We start from the raw sequence: 18,906 nt of genomic DNA, 5'->3' as shown, positions 1-18,906 counted from the left end.
ATTGGAGACTTACCCACAGGCCTGGTCATTGCAGGAACTGGCAAGAAAATAAGAAGAAATCATTAAATTTGGAGTAAGTCTTAGAGTAGGTATGATATGCCTCTGTTGCCAAACATGAACTTAGGGAAAAAAGACACTCACCCGCTTAGAGTTTCCTTGGCGTACGTCAGTTTCTAAGGAAAACAAAGACATAAAAATGACTGTGTGCATTAATGACAGTTATTAAGTAGTATATAAAACTTATTGCATAGAGAACACTAATTCCTAACACAGAATCTATGCTATTATTCTCTATGGTTAGACAAAGAGTTAAAGTAATGGACTAAAGATGCCAAGGACGTTTTGTGACTGGGAAAAATGTCCTGACACTCAAGTGTCCAGGATACATGCCCCAAAGTCCCTGTGCTCTCTTAATGGGAAGAGACTTTACCTGCTAATCGTTCCCAAAAGGTCTACAATTTAGAGTTTTACAATAACCTTCCATGGACTTAGATCCAAAATGTTTTTGTGGTCTAACATATTTATAGAAACTCTCATCACAGAATAATGTAATCATATGGATAAAATAACTACTAAATCTGACTCTCCAGACAAAAGGATAAATTGTATTAATAGTTGGATTATTCCTCTGGGCATTCCAAAGCAGACTGTCTCCAAATTTCCTCTAAATTACTGGTTTTATTTTGAGACCAAGATGATAAAAAGAACACTAACTTGGAATCAGAAGACCTAGTTTCAAATCCCATTTTCTCTTTCTCGGCTATGGAGGCAAATCCCAAAAATCTCTCTGGTGCTGGGTCTCAATTTCCTCATTTGTAAAATGGAGACACTATTACTCTAAATAACTCTAAAAATATTTATAAAGAACTCACTGCTCCTCTAGCTCTGCAGACTCCTAGAATAATCTCTGCCACACTTATGACTTCAATTATTACCTCAGGCTGGTGATTTCTATAGCCCTATTTATAATCCAGACCATTCTTCTTGGCTTCATACCCAAATGCCAAGCAATTCACATTTCACAGATGGCTCAGAACAACACGTTAAAAGGCAAACTCAATCTCCCCCTCAACATTCACAAGCTGCTCCTCTGCCTGAGTTCTCCGTGGAAGTCATCCAAGCTAAGAACTGGGAGGCTTCCTGGGCCATTCCTTCATCCTATCCCACTCCCACCCAATCCACCAGAGAGCCCTACTAATCTTTTCTCCTGCTCAGATACCCTAGGCCCCTTTCTCTATCTCATGGTCTAGCTGGGACCCTCATCCCCTAAGGCCTGGAGTAGTGATTGGACTCTCTGTTATAGTCTCATCCCCTCTAATCTAACACCTGATGTGTAGAAACCATAGCAGCTATTCTGTAATTCAAAACATCCAATCAGCCTCTAGGACTCACCTAATTAACAACACTTCAATGGTTTCCTATCAACTACAGAGTTATAACCAAACTATTAAGTTATCCACCTTTCCAATCTGATCTCCTGTCAATTCTGGTCTACTTTTCTGGTATATTGGCCCACATATACATATACAACTAATATACAACTAATAATAATAAAATGTAAGAAGTACAACATTAAAGAATGAATAAAGAATTAGAGAGTCCAAACAATTACGGAAGCTAAATTTGCCATGCTAGGGGTTGGTTCTTCATGAAGGAGGTCACATCTGAGCTGAGCTCACGTAGGACTTGAACAAAAGGAAGAAGGCTGTAAGAGGCCTATCGCACAGCATGAGCAATCTACCACATGCATCTCAACAGTTTCATTCTCTTGTCATGAACACATGCATGCTACATGAAAAGGGAAGAAGGGCAGGTAACTTGTCTATATGCGTGGTTATTTATCCTTCGCTAAGAATAAACTAAATAGAAAACAAGGAAGCAAATTCATTATTTAAAATATTTATGCTGGAGTTCTCTTTGCGGCCCAGTGGTTAACGAACCCGACTAGGATCCATGAGGATGGGGGTTGGATCCCCGGCCTCACTCAGTGGGTTAAGGATCCCGCATTGCTGTGAGCTGTAGTGTGGGTCAGAGACACAGCTCGGATCCTGCATTGCTGTGGCTGTGGCATAGGCTGGCAGCTGCAGCTTCAGTTGGACCCCTAGCCTGCGAACCTCTGTATGCCACGAGTGCAGCCCTAAAAAACAAACAAACAAACAAACAAACAAAAAAGAATATTTATACTAAACATTTATTCAATGACATACAGTCTCTATTTCAATTAGGGTCATTAGCACCATGCTGAATTGATAACACAGAAAATTCTGACAAGAATGTCTACCTCTTAAAGTTTTACATTCTTAGCCCAAATCCTTGCTGGGCCTTATCTCCAAATCTTTACATTTTTAAGCAAGGCTAAGGCTTTTGCTGGGTTAACAGTACTTGTTAAAAATGACTACTTTTATTGAAGTAGAGTTGATTTATAATATTGGGTTAGTTTTAAGTGTACAGCAAAGTGAGTCGGTTATACACATATATATGTACTTATCTATATTTTTTGGATTATTTTCTATTTTATTTCAAAAATATTGAATACAGTTCCCTGTGCTATATAGTAAAATCCTGTTGTTTACCTATTTTATATACGGCAGTGTGCATCTCTTAGTCCCATCCTCCTAATTTAATTATGCTTATTTTAATGGCCAGAGTAGCTACAAAGACAAGCCACCCTATGGCAGGGTACTTGAATAGCCTAATTCAACAAAAAAGAGTAAGGTAATATCACTTACATCTGGAATCTAATATATGGCACAAATGAACCTTTCCACAGAAAGGAAAATCATGGACTTGGAGAATAGACTCGTGGTTGCCAAGGGGGAGGGGGAGGGAGCGAGATGGATTGGGAACTTGGGGTTAACAGATGCAGACTATTATTGCCTTTGGAATGGATAACCAATGAGATCCTGCTGTGTAGCACTGGAAACTATATCTAGTCACTTATGATGGAGCATGATAGTGTGAGAAAAAAGAATCTACACATGTATGTGTAACTGGGTCACCATGCTGTACAGTGGAAAATTGACAGAACACTGTAAACCAGATATAATGACAAAAAATTATTATATAAAAAAAATAATGAAATAAACAAAAAAACAGAATGAAAAAAAAAAAAGGAGTAATGCAGGTATTTGGCATTTGTTCTTTCTTCCTTTAGGCACACTCCTAGAATAGTCCAGCAATTTCTTCCCTTGTTATTACACTTACCTTCATAATTAAGCTTCTGTGTTCCACAGACTGACTAAAATGTGTGCCCATTTCAAATATGGTTGTGATTCCATCCTCACACAAATTCATCCAGTAATGATACTCCTCACGCCCAGGAAGTCGATCCCAGAAAGTCCTGAAGGCTTCCCAGACAGCTTCCTGACATACTGAAAAATAAAGAGAGAGGAAATTTTCTGGAAAGCACTCTGGGGTTTTCACAATGATCACAGGGTTGTTAGACTTCGGAGAAGCCCTTCTCTATGCTCCATTTAAACCTTTCAGTTCTGAAGAGAATTTGTATTCTCCATGCCTTTCCCTTGCAAAGGGAACTGATTCAACACCTAATAGGAAGGTGTTTTTTTGGTTTTTATTTTCACATTTCTTAAAACAAAAAAAATCCATATTTTTTCACATTTCTCAAAACAAAAAATCCACATTTATGCCTTACCAAAGCAGAGCTGATATTGAGGCCCCTTCAATAGGTGAATGGATAAAAAACCCATAATAACTCCATATGATGGAATTATAATTCAGTGATTAAAAGAAATGAGGTTTCAAGCCATTAAAAGACAATGGAAAAGATTTAAATGAATATTGCTAGGTAAAAGAAGTCAATCTTTAAAAAGCTACATACTATATGGTTCCAAAGATATGATATTTTGGAAAAAGCAAAACCAAATAAACTGTAAAAATAAAATTTTTTTTAAATTAAAAAAAAAATCAGTGGTTGGCAGAGGTTGAGGGGAGAGAAAGATAAAGCAGGTGGAGAACAATGGGTTTTAGGGCAGTGAAACTACTCTGTATAATAAATCTGCAATAGTGGATACACGTCATTGTACATTTGTCAAAATCCATAGAATATTCAACACAATGAGTGAAACCTAATATAAATTATGAGCTTTAGTTAAGAATAATGTATCAATATTGACTCATCAATTGTAACAAATGTACCACACCAGCACAAGATGCTGATAAGAGGGAGAAATGTGTGCATGGAGAAGGGAGGCAGCATAGGCAACTTCCTTGATTTTTCTGCTCAATTTTTCCATAAAACTAAAGCTTCTGCAAAAAATAAAATCTATTAATTAAAAAGATGAGAATTAAACTATTTCAATTACTTTATTAAATCATAAAATTTCATAAAATCTTGGAACTATATTATTGTGTGAGGAAAAATGTAGGTGAGCATCCTCAAGCATAGAAATCACACCAGATTTCACAGCAGGTCTTCTCTTGGCTTCTGTCATGAATTCACAGAAGAAAAGCATAAGCTGTCTCCTACAAATTATGCTTTGGGGAATGTCCCTCATCTCCTAAGAAATCCACTTAAAACCTAAGAGAACTAATAAACAAGTTTAGCAAGGTGTCAAGATACAAGATCAATATATAAAAATCAGTTGTGTGTCTACACCCTAGCAATGAACACATCAAAAATGTACCTAAGAAAATAATTCCATTTGTAAAAGCACTAAAAAGAATAAAATACTTAGGAATAAACTGAGCAAAGTACAAAACTTACACTCTGCAAATCAAAAACCATCACTGAAAAGAATTAAAGAAGACCCAAATAAATGGTAAAACGTTCCATGTTCATGAACTGGAAGATGTAACATTGTTAAGATGGCCTCAGGCTTATCCCTCTGTTTCTCCCTGGAGACTGGTTTCAAGGTCATCCCCCACCCACTGCACATACCAAAATCCTCAGATACTCAAGTTCCTTATAGAAAATGGCATAGTATTTGAATGCAACCTTGTGCACATCCTCCCATATGCTTTAACTCATCTCTAGATTTTTCGTAATACCCAATACAATGTTAAGTGCTATGTAAACAGTTGCCAGCACATAGCAAATTCAAGTTTTGCTTTTTGGAACTTTCTGGAGTTTTTTTTTTTTTTTTTTCCAAGTGTTTTCAATCTATGGTCAGTTGAATCTGTAGTTGCAAAGCCCCATAGATAAAGAGGGCTAACTATAGCTTCAAAATGATCTGCAGACTCAATGCAATCTCATCAGAACACTGGCTGACTTCTTTATTGAAATTAACAAGCTAATTCTAAAATTCATATGAAATTGCAAGGGCTATAGAATAGCCTAAACAGTTTGAAAGAACAAATAGATAAGATGGACTTCATCAAAATCAACAATTTTTGTGCATCAAAGACACCATAAAAGAAAATGAAAATACTTTAAAATCATTTGCCTGTTAAGGGACTTGTATCAAGAATATATAAAGAATGTCTACAACTCAGTTAAAAAAAAAACATAAATAATCTAATTTTTTTAAAGGCAAAAGATTTGAAGAGGAGTTCCTGTCATGGCTCAGTGGTTAACAAACCCGACTAGTATCCATGAGGACGTGGGTTCAATCCCTGGCCCTGCTCAGTAGGTTGAGGATCCGGAGTTGCTGTGAACTGTGGTATAGGTCGCAGACACGGCTCGGATCCCACCTTGCTGTGACTGTGGTGTAGGCCAGCAGCTACAGCTCAGATTCACCTGGGAACCTCCATATGCTCTGTCTAAAAAGATAAAAGACAAGGGAAAAAAAAAAAGATTTGAAGACATTCTTTAAAAGAAATATTCAAATGATCAAGAAACGTATAAAAATATATTCAACATTATTAGTCATTACAGAAATGAAAACCAAAACCACAAGACACCACTTCACACTTATTAATTTTTTTAAAGAAAATTATAGTGCTGGCAAAGATGTAGAGAAATCAGACCTTCATATACTTTGGTGGGAATAATACAGTTACATTGGAAAACAATCTGGCAGTTCCTTATATAGTTAAACACAAGACCAAGGAATTCTACTCCTAGATATATACCCAAAAGAAATGAAAACAACCCAAATACCCATCATCTGATGAATGGATAAACTAAAGCAGTAAATCCATACAATATTATTAATTGGCCATAAAGAAAGAATAAACTACTGATATATGCTACAACATAGATGAACTTTGAAAACAAAGTAAATGCTAAGTAAAAGGAGCCAGTCACAAAAGATGACATATTATCACATTCATATGACATATCCAAGATAGGCAATTTTAGAGACAGAAAGTAGATTAGTGGTTGCTTAGGCCTAGAGAGAGGGATAGGATAGATAGAGTGATTAAAAAAGTGATAGCTAAAGGATGAACAATTTAAGAAATTACTTTTAACAGAATTTACTTTTAACAGTATTCATTTCTGTGAATATACTGGGAAATCACTGAATTCTATACTTTAAATATATTAATTACATAGTATGTTAATTACATCTTAATAAAACTGTGAAAAAATGAAATTCCCTCCAGAAAGGTAATATAGTTGACCCTTGAATAATGTGGGGGCTAGTGGCACAAAACCTTGGCAGAGTCAATTCACATATAACTTTACAGTCAGCCCTCCTTATCTATGCATCCACACCCACACATTCAATCAACCCTGGGTTATATAAGATCATAGTATATATTTACTGAAAAAAATTCAAGTATCAGTGGACCGCACAGTTCAAAACTGTGTTGTTCAAGGATCAACTGCACATCCTTAATTTATCCAGTGGTTTTTCAGTTGAGAGCTATCTGACAAGAAGGTCCAATTAACTAACTTGGTATAACAGAATTCAGAACATTTACGTTCTGATAAAGGAGAAAAACTGAGGGGACGTCTGGAGCATTTATGCAGCCCAGAGCAGAGAAGCCTAGATAGGACAGTGCAGACAGTAGGGAGGAGAGCAAAATCAGCATGATTCCTTGGAGAGAGGTAGTAAGGAAGGCAACACTGCACAGACAAACACCATGTACTTCACTATCTGGTCTATTAAGAAGTCTTATTCTCACCAAACAATTTTCAAGTAGTCTTTAGCTGTTGCTGGAGATAACTTCATATTTTTGAGAGCATAACTAATCTACACATGCCCCTCTTCTGACAAAGAAAACCTGCCCTGGAAACTGGCGGTGGAAGGGTAAATGTAATGACAACGTTCTGAAGAAGGAAATGCCAGTATTTAATCTGTCTTTAATCCTGTTACTAGGGCTCAGGCTGTGCATTTTAGCTAGTACACAGAAATCCAGAATGGAGCAAAGTCTTTTTTTAGGGTAATACAGTTTCCTTTTAGAATTGTGGAGCCCAAAGCATGTGGAATGGTCAATTTGATGCAATAAAGCAAGAAAAATAAACAAAAGGTAAACAAATTGGAAGATATGAAGTAAAACTATATCTTTATTTGCAGATGAAAACATCACCTATATAGAAAACTCAAAGTAATATAGGAAAAAGCTACTAGAACTAACAAGTGAGTTTAACAAAGTTATAGATAAAACATCAATATACATAAACTGGTTATATGTCTACATACTAGCGAGGACCAAATTTTTTAAAATACTGTTAATAGTAACATGAAAAAAGTAAAATAAACCTCATAAAAAGATGTATAAGACCTGTATATTGGAAATTAGTAAAACACTTACTCAGAGAAACTGAAGATCTAAATAAATGGAAGTATTATATCCATAGATCAAAAGACTCAATATTGGTAAGAAGACGACAATTCTTCCAAAAGTTATTAAAAGATTCAATACAATCCCAATCAAATTCCCAGTTGACTTTTGTGTAGATACTGGCAATTTGATTATAATATTTATTTGGAAGACAAAGGACCTATCATAACCAAACAAATTTGAAAAAGAAGTACAAAGTTGAAGAACTTACACCATCTGATTCAAAGACATTATAAACTTACAGTAATCAAGACAGTAAGATATTGGCATAAAAACAGACAAATAAATCAGTGTAAGAGAATGAAGAGTGAAGAAATAGACCCATCATATTCAGAAGACTGATTTTCAACAAAATCACAAAGGCAAGAAAAGATAATTTTTTTTTTTTTTTTTTGTCTTTTTGCTATTTCTTGGGCCGCTCCCACGGCATATGGAGGTTCCCAGGCTAGGGGTTGAATCGGAGCTGTAGCCACCGGCCTACGCCAGAGCCACAGCAACGCAGGATCCGAGCTGCGTCTGCAACCTACACCACAGCTCACGGCAACACCAGATCGTTAACCCACTGAGCAAGGGCAGGGACCGAACCCGCAACCTCATGGTTCCTAGTCGGATTCATTAACCACTACGCCACGACAGGAACTCCAGGATAATATTTTAAATAAATAATGCTAAAATGACTGGCTATGCAAATGCAAAAAAATTAACTTTGATCCATATTCATCATACACAAAAATTAACTCACAAAGTAGATCATAGACTTGAATGTAAAACCTAAAAATTAAGCTAAGTAAACTTAGATCTAAGGCCAAAAAGCATGACACACACACACACAAAAACCTGATAAACTGGACTGTATCAAAATTTAAAACTTCTCTTCCTCAAAAGACATTGTTAAGAAAATAAAAAGATAAACCACACATTGGGAGAAAATGCATCAAAACACATATCTGCCAAAGAACTTGTACTTGGAATACATAAAGAACTCTTACAACTCAATAATAGAACAAACAATCCATTTTTTTTTAATGAGCAAAATATTTGAACAGACTCTTTACCAAAAAAGATATACAAAATGTCAAATGAGAACATGAAAAAGTGCTCAACATGATTAGCCATCAAGAAAATGCAAGTTAATACCACAAGATAGCACTTTATATCCACTAGTATGGTTACAGTTAAAAAAGACTGACTACACCATGTGTTGCACATATGTGGAGAAACCAGAATCCCAATATATTGCTAGTGGTATAACTACATTTGAAAATAGTTATCAATTTCTTAAAAAGTGAAATATAGAGCTATCATGTGACCCAGTCATTCTAGTCTAAATAGAAAGCATATGTCCACATAAAAACTTGTACACAAATGTTCATGACAGCTTTCTTTGTAATCACCAATAACTGAAAACCACCCAAATATCCTAAAATGTACTATATCCATAAAATGGAAAAATACTCACCAGTAAAGGGTAACAAACTATTAATACACAAAAAATCATGGATGAGTCTCAAAGCAGTTAAACTGAGTTAAAGAAGCTAGATAAAAAAAAAAAAAAAGTACATAGGAGGAATAGATTCATATACAAAAGCATATAAAATGCAAACAATATGTAGTGATAGAAAGCAGATTAGTAGTTACTTCAGTGCTGGGGTCAAGGGAGGTGCTGAGGGAGGAAGGAATTACAAAGGCACATGAGAAAATGTTTGGAGGCAGTTGATAAATTCCTTATCTTAATTACAGTAATAATTTTCAGGATAAATACATTTGTCAAAACAAATCAAATTATATAAATATGTGCACTTTATAATCTATCAAAGTATACTTTAATAGAGCTTTATTTTAAAAGGTCCAACTAAAAATATAATTTTTAAGGGAATATACTATTAATTATCTTCTACTTTCAAATACCCTGAATATCTGTTTAGTTTTACCAATCATTGAGTTAAATGCATTTGCTTCCTGCTTAAATGGAGAGATTTTTCAAATTTGTTATACTAACTAGCAATTGATACCAATTTTCTATGAAGGAAAAACAGGGTAAATCATTAGACTGAATTAACTTGGTGGAAAGAGCTAAGATCCTTGGTTGGACAGTGAGTGAGTGGATCACTCCCTCTAGTCTCCAAATAATGGGTTCTAAGGACACAATGCAAGTAACTCCTTCAAATCTCTTCAAAATCAAGACCCATGTTGAATGCTCATTTTTCCTAATTTTTAAAAGCATAACAAATACTTACTCTTTACCATGACAGTAACAGCTATGTCAACATTGTTATAATCTTGATGTGCTGTGCCAACCCTTTTAGCTTTATGAGGTCCCTTTCCAATGATCCCATTTATAGCAACTATATCTTAAAGTCAATTATTCAAGGAATGCTTTATTTTTCTTTTTGTTTGCTTCTTTTTTAAAAATTGTAGTTGATTGGAGTTCCCATTGTGGCGCAGTGGTTAATGAATCCGACTAGGAACCATGAGGTTGCGGGTTCAATCCCTGGCCTTGCTCAGTTGGTTAAGGATCTAGCATTGCCGTGAGCTGTGGTGTAGGTCCTAGACGCGGCTCTTTAACAGAATAAAGAGGTAGGAGATCAAGGTAACACTGTTTAATTAGAAATAAAGTAGGGACTTCCCATTGTGGCTGGCAGGTTACAAACCTGACCAGTATCCATTAGGATGAAGGTTTGATTCCTGGCCCCCCTCAATGGGTTAAGAATCTGGCGTTGCCATGAGCTATGGTGTAGGTCGCAGACACAACACGGATCCAGCCCCGCTGTGGCTGTAATGTAATTAAGGCCAGTAGCTACAGCTTCAATTCAACTCCTAGCCTGGGAACTAAAATAAGATCCTAGCTTTGTTGCTCTAGGGTCCAAAGTGTTACCATTTTAGATGTAAAAAGTTTTGTGTGTACCAACTACAGAGTAATCCACATAAACTGCAGAAAGACTAAACTATAAAATAGAGAAACTGTTCATATCTCCATGTATACAAAATAACCAATTAGCCAAATAGGTAAGTATATCTTTGTAAATATATTGCAGTTATATTTAGACAAACTATTATAGGCAGAAGTAAAAATTACAATTAATTTACCCAGTAACAAAAACTGGTACTTTTGAAGTGCTCAAAAGATTTTAAACAATTTCTTCTCCTAAAATAATGTAGACTTTCCTCTGAAGCTATATAAATACTATACTTTCAGCAAGTCCTTTTTCCATGGCTAATAGAAAGATAGTATTTGTCTCAGTTTCTGTCCAAAGTATAACAAAGTTTGAATTATAATGAAACACAACCATTGTTTTAGAATTGTTTGAATTTCATCATGGAGCCCAAGCATTTAAATGTTTGCTTACCTCGGACTTTAAAATATTTCACATGGTTTGCCACCGCCTCTGTAACACTTTCATCTGCGCAGGTTTTCACACCGTTAGGAAATAGAGTAGATCGCCTTCTTCTGAGCAACCACTGTCTCTCAGTTTCTCTGTGGTCCATAAGTTGTTTCTTTTCAGTAGATAAATAGTCTGTGGCGTCTGAGTCAGTGAGGAGAAAAGAAACTGCACTTTTGGGCTCTTGGCTTGCTTCCAAAGAAAAATAGGTTTGTGCTACAGAGTGAAAGCATTAACAAAGCTTCTGATGATGAATGAAGATACAGAATGAAAGGTAAAAAATAAAAACATTTCTGCTACATTTGGATTTTGAAATCAGTGCTCAAATTATAGACATGTGTGCTTAAGGAGGAGAGGAGCAAAGAATTCAATCTTCTCTCCATTTAATTCCTACTCCTTTATTTCAAGATTGTTAGTTGCTAAAATCAAATACATCCAATTTCAACACAAGAAATAAGAGGAAGTAAGGTTTGAACCAGGAATTACTAATAAGGAGGAAAAGCAAAATTACTGGGAGAGAATATCATATGGTTTAAATGAAGCAATATCAAAGACTTAATAGAGTAATATTTGATTCAACTTCTTACAGCAGATATATCAAGTAGTTATTTTTAGAGCGAATATACTATAGATACAAAGAAAGTTTTAAAATAATGTAGATTTTTAAATACCTGTTAATGATGAAAGGTTTCTTCCTATCAGGACAAATATGAAAATACCCAGAAAAATCTTCCCCAAATGAGGAAACATAATCATTTGAGCCAAAACCAAAAGAATGAGGAGAGGCCAAAATCCTTAATTGAGCATCCAAGGCCTTGAAATTTCTAGTAACCAATTGTTACAGAAAAGATCTAACATTTAAAAAGTTTAAGAATTGACAATTTCAAAATCATTATAAATTAGCTAAATAAAAATGGTGTTCTTTCAAAGTACTTCTTACTTCTTTTCTGAGATAACCACCATGCCATATATATAAGCAGGAGAGATAAACTAATTAGGACAGATGGGGAGAGACAGTTTCTTTATTCTAATCTACACAGCTAAGCTCTTCATTAACACTTTCCTTGCCTTTAACAACAGTCCACTTTAAAATAATGTTTCAAAAAATAATAACAATGTTTCTCATATAACTCACTAAGTTTTACAATTTTTCTATTAGTCAAACCTGATAGATTCATGTTTTCGAGTTCTTCTACAACCTATGATTGGTATGCATAAAATGCCCACGCTGACTATACTTATGTCAGAAATATGGAGCTACACACAAGACAAAATTAGTTTTCTTAAAGCTGTTTTGCTCTGTAAAAAAGCTATCTTGTAAATTTCCCTAGATAAAAAATTTGAAAATCTTTCACTATAATAACTTACTATGTTAGTAAAGCTAACTCATGATATAGGTATTGTGAGGATTAAATTGGTTAATACATAGGAAACACTTAGAAGACTGTCTGGCACAATTTTATACCAAGCACACAATATAGATGATAGCTATGTGACAATAACTTTGTTGCTTAATTTGCTATTAAAGGAGGCCCAGTAAGTTTATCTACATGAGGAACTCTTAACCAAGAAAGGATACTTTTTACCACAATGGGGGACCAGGTAAAAATTTCGTGTTAAGGCAGTTGTTTCTATCAAATAAGCCTAGTAGAAAGTAATTAAATTACTCAAAATCCTTTGGAAGCTAGGATTTACTATCAAATAGCAATGAATTTATATCTTACGCACATACCTCTTAAGTTCTCTCAGGGGAAGAAGTGTTTTGTAAAGATCTAAAGCACATTTCTCTTCAGAATCCTAAACTAATCTTGACCCAGATTTCTCCGGTCCCCAAAACAGACAAACTCAGTTCTCAAAGAAGAGACCACCTGAGTGGGTACTGACCAGGATAAGGAAGCCTCAAACCCACAGAACCATGCCTTTTAACAGTCCCTGGCAAAGTTTCCAAATTTCCGTAAGGAAAGGCGTAGTTACAAGAGACTCTATGGAGGGAAGCAGGGACCCATGTTTTCCAAAAGAGTCTTACAGAGTTCTGGTCAAGAAAGCCCTCAGAGGAGTTCCCATTTGACTCAGCAGGTAAGGAACCCGAATAGTAATCATGCGGATGCACGTTCAATCCCTGCCCTCGCTAAATGGGTTAAGGATCCTGAGTTGCCGTGAGCTGTGGTGTAGGTTGCAGATGTGGCTCAATCTGGCATTGCTGTGGCTGTGGAGTAGGCCAGCAGCTACCACTCCAGTTCAACCCCCAGCCTGGGAACTTCTGCATGCTGCAGGTTCGACCCTAAAAGAAAGCAAAAAACAAACAAAAAGAACCCCTCAGAGAATGCATTTCTACTCACATTTCTCCCAGACCAACAATTAGAGATCACTTTCACAATAAAAAATATTGAATACAACTGATACAACACATATATTTTAGCTCAGTACTTTTCCAAAAAATTAGTATTGAAAGAAAGCCAAGATAATTTCCTATTAAGAAAGGGTTTAAGCTTAGTCTTAAGCCAAAAATAATTAAAGCATAAATGAATAATTTTCTATGACTAAAAGGTAGGTGACAGTGGAAAGATGCAGATAGAAAGTAGATTAAAATCAGATTAGAATAGGCTCTGTTTGGTAAGTCTAGACCTATTTCCCCCCAACATTAAAAAAAAAAAAAAAAAAAAAAAAAGCTGATTTTAGAAGGTATTAAATTTTTTCTAAATCCTAGTTAGGTAATTGGATTTTGACTTTAAAAAGACTCCCAAGAGTTGTGAAATAAAAACAGTATCATCTTCCCTAAGAAGGCTTTCCCTGTCCACTGGCAACCCCCTTACTACCTCTCCTCCACCAGCTCTCCCCTGCCCCGACACACACTGCTAGGTTAAAAAGACTCTTTTGCTCCCAAAAAAACTTTATAATTGTTTTTAACAGGCAATATTAAAGCTGTTCATATGTCCATTTATCCCATTAGACGATAAATGACTTAGGAATAAAAACTGTCATTCTTTTTTTTTTTCTACCTAGTATACTGCCTGCTAGTAGTAAATGCCCAAATAATGTTCCCTGAACTGACAATCAAATTAACTATTTTGCCTATTAAAACGGGAAGAAAAATTAATCTAAGCATCAATTATATGACATGTACTGAGTATCATACGATTTAAAATTTATCCCTAAGAATAGCCCATGGCTCACGTTTCTTAAGGAAATAAGTACACCTCAATTTAATGAATTGGAAATATGTTTAATATAAAATGTTGATATTCTCAAAGCATTATTTCCACAAGAATTTAGGAAAATGAATTTTAAACAATCTTCAAAACATGATAAAGGACAGTGGTATCTTTGAAAAATATACAAACAAAAAAGTTTTAAGTCACAATAAGCTATAGTACATACTTGCTTTCCCCAAATTAAATGTACAAAATCATGAAGAGTCATCTAAAAAAGTCCCCTCCCCCTACACACAAATTAAGAAAGAAACATAATTATAACCATTTTTACAGGAAAACTCCAAAGGACAAACATCTTTAACAATATAAAGATGGTGACAAGATTAACAAAAACTTAAGGACGCTAAAGGCTTAACTGACAACTTCAAGTCACATGATTTCAAAATAAAATGTTCAGACTTTTAGCTTCATCTTAAATTGCTTTTGCTTCAATGCTTTATGTACAGTTATGGTGTATGTCCAAGAGATGCTTTAAAACACAAGATTAAAATATTATTTAAAAACATTTTTCTTATCTGAGAAAATAAAATATAGTCACCCCCTTAAAATATTCCTGATAACATTAGAAGGTTGTGAAGTGTTTAATCATATATAATACCACCATCATCACATCAATTCAGAACTGTTACCTGAACATTTAATAAAAAAAAAAACTTATGCTCCATGGGGATTATAGATCTCTAAAAATTACAATTTAAAAATATAAAAGCAATGAGAGCAATCTGGCTTTTGCAGATGAATACTGGGTAAACAACAGAGCTATAAAATTATATATTTAGTCCTAACCATTAATAAATAAGATTCTGAGGACTTTTTTTAATTAAAGTTATAAAGACACTAATTTTATCTTCTCTACTTACAGAAACTGTGTACATATATTCTGGGATGTCAGAATAGGTCAGGAGTCAATATTTATATAGCTATACCTCAAATAAACTATTGAGCTACATACACAATTTTTAAAAACCTATTTTGAATAGTTAAATTTTTTGCTCCAAATTTCACTCTGAATGAATAAACTAAATTCTCAGATCTCCCCATATGACATTGAAAGAAATGGAAAACAAATAACAATTAGAACAGATTAATGGTTTCATTTAGCAAATGATAAAAAAAAGTTGCGCTTAGAAAGACTGAGTTTTTATCACCTTCCTAACATTATGTCTTCCTTCTCTTATACTATACAGAACAGATGCCGTAAATGGCATTTTCTGAAGCCTTGATACTGAATTCTTTAAAAAAAAAATACACAGTATTCATACTGCATGCTTGAGCTGCAAAGAATAGAATTACTATATAATGTGACTTGTCAACGAATTTGACAAGTACTGGGGCTGGCACCAGGGAGAACCTAACTCCCTTCAACTCCCAGTTATGTGGAAGTACAGATCATATAGTTTTATTATCTACAAAAACATTCCCACATTACATATGCTATTGCATAATCCAAGCATATTAATCAGAAAAATATCAAATATTTAAGAAATTTTAATTTCTATCTAATAAGTGTATCACCCCCATTACCACTCTATGAGATTCCCAACAATTCTAGTAATATATCTTATATATTTTAAGTAGTGTACAATGACTTATAAAACTACTGCAAGTTATTTTCTTCTCTGTGAGCTGGCTAACACAAATGCTGGTAAGCAGCTTTCCAGTAATCGTATAGAACATCTGGGTCATGTTTGTACAGATTAACTAGCTACTGCTGCCCTTCTGTTGCTGTAAATGAAGTTTCAAAATGAGCTCTCGAATATCTTCCCGTTTGGTCTTTATTACATGACGAGGAAACCATTTCTCCAAATGAATTGGAAGTTCAAAGTTAACAATGGGGTCCTAGTGAAAGAAAAGAAACAATGCAATTACTTTAGCAGTATAATTCAAATTTTTTTAAATTTAATTTTTATAAAAAATGGGAGTGAAAACAAGCCCAGCACAGGAAAAGTATGTCTCACTAACAATGTCTCCATGGATAAGCCATCACTGCAGGTTTCTCAGCAGAAACACTGAAGCTCAAAATCCTTTCAGCCAAATGTAATAGAAGAGCTCATCTTAAATTAGTGTGAACTCTTCTATCTGAGACAATGTAATCCTTCCTCAGACCCTGTTACCAATCACATCCTCAAAACTCTTCACTCAACAGCAAATTCCCGCACTTCATCTTCCTATAGTTCTTGTATCCTCTAAGAAGTATAGAAAGAAAACCTTCATTTTGTTTTGTTTTGTTTTGTTTTATGGTAAACAAAAAATGTATCTTCAATTCTTTGTGTGTTGCAGCAAATCAAGTTATATATAATACTTAATAGTAATGTTTATTGAATAAGAGTCAATAAATAATTCAATAAATAGCAATTATTTAATAAACACTAAAAAATGGAAAGGTTGCTTTTTTAAAATAAGAGCTTTATTGAAATATAATTCAGGTACCACACAATTCAGATGTAAGAAGAATTTAAGAGTCCCAGCATTTACAGCTGATATGATGGACTAAACATGATCCTAGGAGCAAACGTTGGTAAAGATTTAACTCTGTAAGTATTTTTTATTAGAATCAATATAGTTTTTGTTAAGTTACAAAATACCACAGGTTTTGAGTGGTCAACCTGAAATATATTTTCCTCACCCTATGCTAAGTTATACTAGTGCACAAATTTGTGAAACTTGAGGTTTGGTTTTTTGAGTTTTTCCCCGCAGGAATCTTAAATGGTACTTCAACCTATATCAGAATTATATTCTACTGACTGAGGCGACATAAAGCATAATTATATAACAGACTCAGAATATGTTATGCAGTAAGGCACTTTGGATAGCCTAAAAGCAAAATTAAATCTCTTTGGAAAGAGTAGAAGGCCAGAACTGTCACCCTATAATGAAGTTCCAATATGGAATAAAAAAGGAAAAGAAAAAAACAACATAACATGCTGAATGGCATCATGTGTACCATCTTCAATCAATCCCTCCAATTAAACAAAAAGTTATAACTGCTTAAGCACCTTATTCCCCCCCCCCATCCTTTGGGACTCCAATTTCATTTAAATTAGACTCTTCTACTCTGTTCTCTTCTTTACATTCTCCTTCCTCTCTGAGCTACAGTGACATACTTTCTACCATCCTTTTTTCAAAGTTTCCTAATTGTGTCTTCTGCTATATTCAGTCTGCTATTAAATCCAGCCAGTAAGGGTTTTTTTTGCTGGGTTTTTTTTTTTTTTTTTTCCTTTTAGGGCCCCACCTGCAGTATATGGAAGTTCCCAGGGTAGGGGTCAAATTGGAGTGGCAGCTGCCAGCCTACACCACAGCCACAGCAGTACAAGATCCCAGCCACATCTGTAACTTATGGATCCAGCCTGCAGTAATGCCAGATCCTTAACACAGTGAGTGAGGCCAGGGATCGAATGCACATACTCATGGACACTATGTCCGGTTCTTCCTCCACTGAGCCAGAATGGGAACTCCCATTCAGTAAGTTCTTCATTTCAGATATATCATTATGCATTTTCAATTCTATAATGCCCACTTGTTTGTTTCTTTTTTTTTTAGCAGATTGCATTTTCATTTTGTTCATCTTTGACTATTTCCTATAACATATTTATCAAATCATTTTAAAGTTCATATCTGCTAACTGCAATATCTTGTGTATATGTGGTTCTATGCCCTTTTTTTCTTTCTTGATTTCCTGTAATATTTTCCTGCTTCTTTGCTTGCCCAGAAATTTGTAATTATATGCTGGTATTTGTGAATAAAACACATTTATACCTTTACATACCTTAAAGAAGCTTTCCACATATTGCAGTAAATATACTCCACAATCACTGCTATTATCTTGTTTAGGAACTTTAGGGCATAGGTCCACCATATTTGTTTTGCTGAATTCACGATGAGTTTTTCGTTTAACTTCCCACTCTACCTCTAAATACCTTAAAACATCAAAAAGTAGAGTGACTCAAGGAGATATTTATTCACTATTATGCAACACTTGTACAAAGATGAAAAAAATATTTGCTGCCAAGTATGTTGTCTCCAGCCACATTTCCAAAGACTTAAATCTTAGCACAAATTGTAACATGTGAGGCTTCAGAAGATCTACTTTAAAGAAAACCATCTGAGTTTGAAGCTTAAAAGCTAGACTATTTTCAACAACTCAACTTTCATAAACTCATATACGTAAGTCACTTATATTACAAAGTAAACTTACAAGTTATTTTTAAACTTTAGCTGCTAGTTTTTTTTCAGATCCTATAGTAAATTTAAAATTTATACACACAGACAAAATAAGAATGTGAAAGTTATTTTTTAATTTTATTTTTAATTTATTTATTTATTTATGCTTTTTAGGGTCGCACCAACGGCATATGGAAGCTTGCAAGCTACAGGTTGAATCTAAGTTACAGCTGCCAGCCTACACCCCAGCACAGCAACATGGGATCCCAGCAGCATCTTCGACCTACACCACAGCTCACGGCAATGCCAGATACTTAATCCACTGAGTGAGGCCAGGGATCAAGCTCACATCCTCATGGATACTAGTCAGATTCATTAACCACTGAGCCATGAAGGGCACTCTGAAAGTTATTTTTTAAACTGTTACTTTTGAGAAGTTCCTGTCGTAGCTCAGTGATAGCGAA

General features: G+C 34.8%; 2 protein-coding genes across 7 annotated transcripts in view; both read right to left on the bottom strand.

Moving 5' to 3' along the window:
* Positions 1-14,117, bottom strand: part of IMPG2 (interphotoreceptor matrix proteoglycan 2) — a 90,845-nt gene extending 76,728 nt beyond the window's left edge. For 2 of the 3 annotated variants that reach the window (XM_021070502.1, XM_021070504.1), the window contains exons 1-3: positions 3,205-5,523; positions 142-173; positions 14-37 (exon numbers count right to left, since the gene is read on the bottom strand). In XM_021070502.1, the coding sequence (XP_020926161.1) occupies positions 14-37; positions 142-173; positions 3,205-3,294 (146 nt within the window). In that variant the 5' untranslated portion in view covers positions 3,295-5,523. Of the gene's footprint in view, positions 1-13; positions 38-141; positions 174-3,204; positions 5,524-11,036; positions 11,286-11,740 lie in introns of those variants that run through there. The other variant, XM_021070505.1, reaches the window with a different exon arrangement.
* The window catches only part of SENP7 (SUMO1/sentrin specific peptidase 7), a 151,041-nt gene continuing 146,406 nt past the window's right edge, over positions 14,272-18,906 (bottom strand). For all 4 annotated transcript variants that reach the window (XM_005657117.3, XM_013990162.2, XM_013990163.2 and 1 more), the window contains 2 exons: positions 18,048-18,198; positions 14,272-16,120 (listed from right to left, as the gene is read on the bottom strand). In XM_005657117.3, coding sequence (XP_005657174.1) covers positions 15,983-16,120; positions 18,048-18,198 — 289 coding nt within the window. In that variant the 3' untranslated portion in view covers positions 14,272-15,982. The remainder of the gene's footprint in view (positions 16,121-18,047; positions 18,199-18,906) is intronic.

Source organism: Sus scrofa, chromosome 13 (assembly GCF_000003025.6).
Source record: "Sus scrofa isolate TJ Tabasco breed Duroc chromosome 13, Sscrofa11.1, whole genome shotgun sequence".
In the NCBI taxonomy this organism is placed as follows: domain Eukaryota; kingdom Metazoa; phylum Chordata; class Mammalia; order Artiodactyla; family Suidae; genus Sus; species Sus scrofa.
This window is presented reverse-complemented; position numbering and strand designations above follow the sequence as displayed.